General features: G+C 47.4%; 1 protein-coding gene across 16 annotated transcripts in view; it reads left to right on the plus strand.

The window, feature by feature from the left end:
• Positions 1-5,487, plus strand: part of auts2a (activator of transcription and developmental regulator AUTS2 a) — a 297,228-nt gene extending 291,741 nt beyond the window's left edge. For 10 of the 16 annotated variants that reach the window (XM_047606285.1, XM_047606276.1, XM_047606272.1 and 7 more), the window contains 6 exons: positions 237-308; positions 842-983; positions 1,972-2,052; positions 2,150-2,233; positions 2,410-2,662; positions 2,810-5,487. In XM_047606285.1, coding sequence (XP_047462241.1) covers positions 237-308; positions 842-983; positions 1,972-2,052; positions 2,150-2,233; positions 2,410-2,662; positions 2,810-4,055 — 1,878 coding nt within the window. In that variant the 3' untranslated portion in view covers positions 4,056-5,487. The remainder of the gene's footprint in view (positions 1-236; positions 309-841; positions 984-1,971; positions 2,053-2,149; positions 2,234-2,409; positions 2,663-2,809) is intronic. The other 6 variants (XM_047606277.1, XM_047606280.1, XM_047606278.1 and 3 more) reach the window with 3 other exon arrangements.
• The last annotated feature ends 513 nt before the right edge of the window (positions 5,488-6,000 follow it).

Here is a 6,000-nt window from a genome sequence, read left to right on the forward strand (position 1 = left end):
GGAATATTTTTCAGTCATAATTTGTCTGCTAGCTCATTCTGTTAAAAAAAAAAAAAAAATGAGAAAATCGTATCGTTAACCAAGTATCGGAAATCGTATCGAATCATGAGTGTATCGTTACATCCTTATCTTTCAATATATTAAATTAGATAAAAGCATTGAAATTTGCCCCTTATGAAGCATTGACTGTTACCATTAATGACCGTACGAGTGAAGCTGTGAATCTGTTGTTACAGAAACCAGGGAAGTGGTGCGCCATGCACGTCCACATCGCCTGGCAGATATACCACCACCAACAGAAAGTAAAGGTGAGGACTCATCTGACTCCTCTCTTCCTTCAGCCAAAGCCAGATTTATCACTTTGTACATTTTGCCATTTAGCCAGTCCCAAACTTAATCTATATACTAATCTTTTCTTACACTTTTTGCTTTACAGAACCAGAAAATGGTTTAATACAGACACACTGTGATGTTCTAAGATTAGAAAACAGACATTTAGTGGTTTATTTTGTCATTTTGCCTGTCTTGCAGCTCCTTAGTAATATTGATTTGGAGTTGCCTCTAATTCCTCTTCTGGAAAATTGAATTATTAGTTAGATAGTTGAATCTGTTCGCACTTCTCTCTTTAATCAATAATGCTGGGAACACTTTATAAAGACTGCCAACATAATTAAGATTTCTATTAAGTTTCTATTAGGAAAAAGAGGCTGTTTTATAAGTGGGTGTAACCTGGTCGTCTTCCTCCTTGATGACAGTTCTGCCCTTGTTAAGCCACACATACACAGCGCTTGTATAAAGAAGTTTTACATGTGTTTCTCTTTTCCGGTCTGGCGTCTTCCAGCAGCAGATGCAGGTCGACCCTCACAAGCTAGACTTCGGCCTCAAGCCAGAGTTCCTGAGTCGACCCCCGGGCCCCAGCCTCTTTGGTGCCATCCATCACCCCAGCGACTTAGCTCGGCCCGCCACGCTCTTCTCCGCTGCAGGTAAGACCGACAGATGCAACTGTATTTCAATGTGGGTCCAGACAGACAGATAAACACAGCAACTCCCCCTTAAACAAGAACTTGATATCCATCCATCATTGCAGATATCTGTAGCCTTTCAATGAACAAGTTATTCTGAGGAAATAAACCTTGTTAGCTACTTTCAAATCCCACAATGTGGATCAGCCTGCATCAATAATTCACTCTATCTAGATTTCATAAGGACACAACAGCAGCTACCCACAATGATATAACAGTGATGCTGACAGAAGACTTAAATGTTTCCCAACCCCACTAATACACCAAAACTACATGAGTCGCCACGGCAACCTGCGGCACCGACCTCTATGCCAGGGCCACACCTGTCACTTGTCATGTGTTATACAGCACATTTCTACCCATTGCTAACGCTAACCTCCTGGTTCGTGTACCACCCACACAGCTGCTGCTCCCTGTTCTGTTTTCTTCTTCTTCTAAACGCTGGACCTGCGTTGTCAGATGGGTGAAGATGTTTTCTTAATTCGCAGTGCGTGCTTGTAGCTCTCAGGGGCCACTGCAGCAAACAAACTGGGCAAAATTATTAACTCTGATGACATAATTTGAATCTGAGATCTACTGAAGGGGCTTTCAACTGCACCCTGAGGATCTCCTCAAAGGAGGTGGCGTCTCTCATTCGTCTGTGTTGAGCAGTTTTACTGTATCAGAGGGCTTAACATTCAGTGGTTGGATTGAAATGCAAAGTAGAGCTGAGGGTGTTTAAGTTCTTTGGTCATAAACCATAGAATTAAAACGTTTGCATGTGGTGAACTTGTTGATGTCATCTATCAAACATTATTTATCACATTATCAGCTCTAGCTCAGCACTTCAGAAAAACCTAGAGGGCTTTGAGTTCATATTTTCTATAACCCAGGTTCTGCAGTGGAGAATAAAACCAGTTAGCAGTATCTTTACTGTTATCACAGTCTGTGGTTGTCTCTCCATCTTCAGGTCCTACGCACCCATCAGCAGCTCCCTTCGGTCATCCACCGCACCATCCTGGAAACTTCCTCACCCCAGCATCTCACTTAGGTAAGACACCTCCTCAGTTGTCCTCAGTCTAGAAATAAAAGATTAGGAAGCTGGCTGGATGTGTGTTAACGTGTTGTCTGGTTGTCTGTTCCTCCAGAACCGTTCAGTAGGCCTCCTTCATTTGGAGGGCTGGGAGCCCTCAGTTCATCGGCCTTCGGAGGACTGGGAAATCCAGCACTAAGTGAGTTTTAGCCTCACGTTACTACACAGCATCAACTACAGGCGTTTTGTTGGAATAAGCTATTCGTAGTCGCTCTTTGTAATGTGAAGTTGAACAGACGTTAAATGCAAGCTGACCGGGGAAAATGTCGAGATACGCATTTAACTTGCGTCCTGCCGTGTTTTTTCCACGTGTTGAATCCCTAACAGCGGCCAACTCGGTGTTCGGCCATAAAGATGGCCCCAACGCACAGCAGCACTTCAACAGCAGCGGTAACAGCGGCCACCAGGAGCCGTGGAACCGCCTGCACCGCACACCGCCCTCTTTCCCCACGCCGCCGCCCTGGCTGAAACCCGGAGACTCTGAGAGGAGCACCTCGGTCAGCTCGCACGAGAGGGACAGAGACTCTGACAAACGGGACGCGTTGGTCAGTAAAGACGACAAGGAGAGGTGGGTTTCTCTCCAAGGAAGTTGGATTTGGTGTTATGCTGTTTTTTTTAAACTGCAGAATTTTGCTATGAGTGTTTGAACAATCTCTACCTTAGGAAAAAGCTGCATTACTGTTATTGATGTGGAGGACTTCCTCTGTACTTCTAGGGATTCTGTAGAAAAGCGCCATCAGAGCCATCCGTCCCCTGTCCCTGTCAACCCCATCAACCTCCTGGGTCACAACCGGCCGCCCGAGCACCACAGGAACCACCTGCCTCCTGCTTCTGGAGACACTCAGAGGGACAAGGAGAACAAGGCCAAAGACCGGGAGAGGGAGCACTCCGACTCCTGGAAGGACAACGGCACGGACGACCACAAGCTCAAAGACAACCAGCACAGTGACAAGGACACGCCCGTCATCCACGACGGCCGAGTGTCGGAGGACAAGGTGCCCAGCAGGGGAACCACGTCCCCCTACGTCCGGCAGACGAGCCTGGAGCGTCCGAACGGAGGCTTGGGCAGAGAGGTCCTGGAGAAGAAGGTGGAGCTGCCGTACGAGCACCAGAAGAAGAACAGCGAGGTGAAGGTGAAGGAGGAGAGGAAGGAGGAGCAGGATGGAGCCCCGGAAAGGGCGAGCGAGCACCCGCCGCAGGCGTCCTCCACGCCGAACCTGCACCCTCCGTCCTCAATGCCCGTGCCCATGGGCATGGCCGGCGTCCACCCCATCAACAGCATCAGCAGCCTGGAGAGAACTCGAGTTGTGGCCCCCTTTATGGGAATTAGCCCCATTCCAGGAGCTGACAGGTTCCCCTACCCCGCTTTCCACTGGGACCCAATGAGGGACCCCTACAGGGGCCTGGACATTCACAGGCGAGACCCTTTGGCCAGGGACCTGCTGCTAAGGAACGATCCCCTGCACCGGCTGGCAGCGCCGCGTCTGTACGAGGCCGAGCGGTCCTACAGGGACCGCGAGCCTCACGACTTTAACCGAGACCACCCCCACCCTCTGGCCCTGGAGCAGAGGAGGGAACACGAGCGCGCTCAGCTGGAGGAGCGCGACCGCCTCAACATGCTCAGAGAGGACTACGAGCACGGCCGCCTCCACCCCGCCATGCACCACCCGGCCCTCGACGGGCACCTCCCTCACCCCGCCCAAGGCCTCATGGCCCCCGGCCTCCCCGGCATGCACTACTCCAGGGTCAGCCCCTCGGCCGCAGCGGCCGCCGCGGCAGCCGCCGCCGCCGCCGCTCATCAGAACGGCATCCTGAACAAAACGCCACCCACTGCATCTTTGAGCGCCCCGCCCCCACTCATCCCCACACTGGGCGCACGGCCCGGCTCACCCAGACGGACTACCCCTCTGGCCACAGACATCAGAGACAGACCGGCTCACAAAGATATCGAGGCGCGGTGAGCCGAGGCTCGGGCCCCCCGTACCTCGCCGACACTGAACTCACACCGAGCACTTAGCTTTGGGCAAAGCAAGACTGTAAGATAGCTGTGAATAATTTATGTGGGCGGAGACATGCCCGCACAATGAATTGTTTTTGTATAAAAAAAAAATACAAAGATACAAGAATCGTGGAACAACAACAAAAAAAAAAATACTTTTTCAAAGATTTTTCCCCAGTTTGCTCCAGCTTTTGTGTGCTTTCTTTCTCTTGTATAGCAAAGTGACACGCGGAGGGAGAGTGAACTATTTGGAATGTACAGGTACTTCGGCACTGACAGACAAGTGTGTAGATAATGTGTACAGTCGCTGTGCTCACGCTGTATGGATTAAAAATCATGGTACAAATATGCAAAAGAGTGTTTTGAAAGCTTTACTTTGAACAAATGTAAATACGGGAGTATTAAGGCGGTGATTTAGAATGTGCTTTTTGCAAATTCCTTTTTCCTTTTGTTTTTGTTTGTTTCTTTGTTTCTTTCTTTCTTTTTTGTTTTTGGTTGACGCAGGTGATTAGCATTGTACCAGAGACCCCCATATTCAACTATGCAACAAATGTCTGGGCTCCCTTTCTGAAAGCTGGCCTTCTCAACACTACTGTGTACCAATAAAGGACAAACAGCTGTATTCTCTCCACAACAACGACTTTTAACGTCCACACGAGCTTTAACTGATCCACACAGGGTTTGCAAAAAAAAAAAAAAAAAAAAACGATTTACAAAAAGTTACTGCGTCGAAAATTACTTTATCAAATATATGATTCATTGTGGTGACAATCCCAGATGCAATTAATTTGTAATTGAATTTTAAAATGATTTGTGAAAAGACAGCAGCACAAATGTTGTTTTGTTATCAGTGTCCGTCCCTCTCCCAGTTATCAGCAGTCTTGTTCTGGGGAGAATGCAGTACTTTAAAAACCATGACAGCACATCAGCCCTACCGAAGGAGTGTAAAGTACATGTTTTGGAAATAACTGTTGTTCAAACAGTGTATTAAAGTGCTTTCCTAAGTTGTTGTACCTACAAAAATCAAAAGACAAAAAAAGCGAGTCTCAAATATGGACAGTTTGTTTCTAACGAGCAGAGATCTATTTTAGTAGTCCACTGAAGGTTTAGTTGTGCGCTTCAAACTCTGTGATATCATGTCGTGCAGTGTTTTTTAATCCAACATAAAAATTGTCCTCCGGAGCCATAGTGGTTAGTCGATGCGTATTGCAAAAAGATTGTTAAACAAGAAAACCTTTTTTTGCTGTTTACCATGTACAGGGGAAACAACTAAGTCTTTCTAGATCATGTACAAAAATGAGAAAAAAAAATGAAGCGACTGAATCTTCAGCATGCTCCTCATTTAAACTTGTGTTATGTAAATTGTGCCATGTTATTAAAAAATGTGTACTAACCCCTGTCTCTGGGCCACGTTTCTCCACATCACACTGAGCAGGTAAACAGGCGACATGGAACATAAAGTAGTTTCAAGTGTCTATAAAGGAGATTGTTGCTGGAAAGTGACAAACAACTGACAAAGAGACACAAAACTCCTCTGGTCTGAACCCGTTGGTTCATTCATGACAAGCGGGGGCTTGTGCTCGGTGAATTAACTGCGCCTCAGACATCAGCAGCTTTTGCTGTTGAATCATGGAACAGTAATTGCGTATTCATCAGAGGGCGCGAGACTTATTGACATTCCCATTACATTCAATAACCACAGCATTTATGCGCCCTTCCCTGACTGATGTTTAGCACTCGGGCGCCCTGTTCATCCATCAATCAAACGCTGGCTCGGCCCGTTGCTGGTGGGAAGTGTGAGTTGTGTTATTTCCTCAGAGTAAATGCCTCCTACTCCGGGGACTAACACTAAATTTCCTCTCACTTTTAACTTCTCCCGCTTTAGCGCGGTAGTTCTGGTAGTTCGG

This window comes from Mugil cephalus, chromosome 15, assembly GCF_022458985.1.
Source record: "Mugil cephalus isolate CIBA_MC_2020 chromosome 15, CIBA_Mcephalus_1.1, whole genome shotgun sequence".
Taxonomy (NCBI): domain Eukaryota; kingdom Metazoa; phylum Chordata; class Actinopteri; order Mugiliformes; family Mugilidae; genus Mugil; species Mugil cephalus.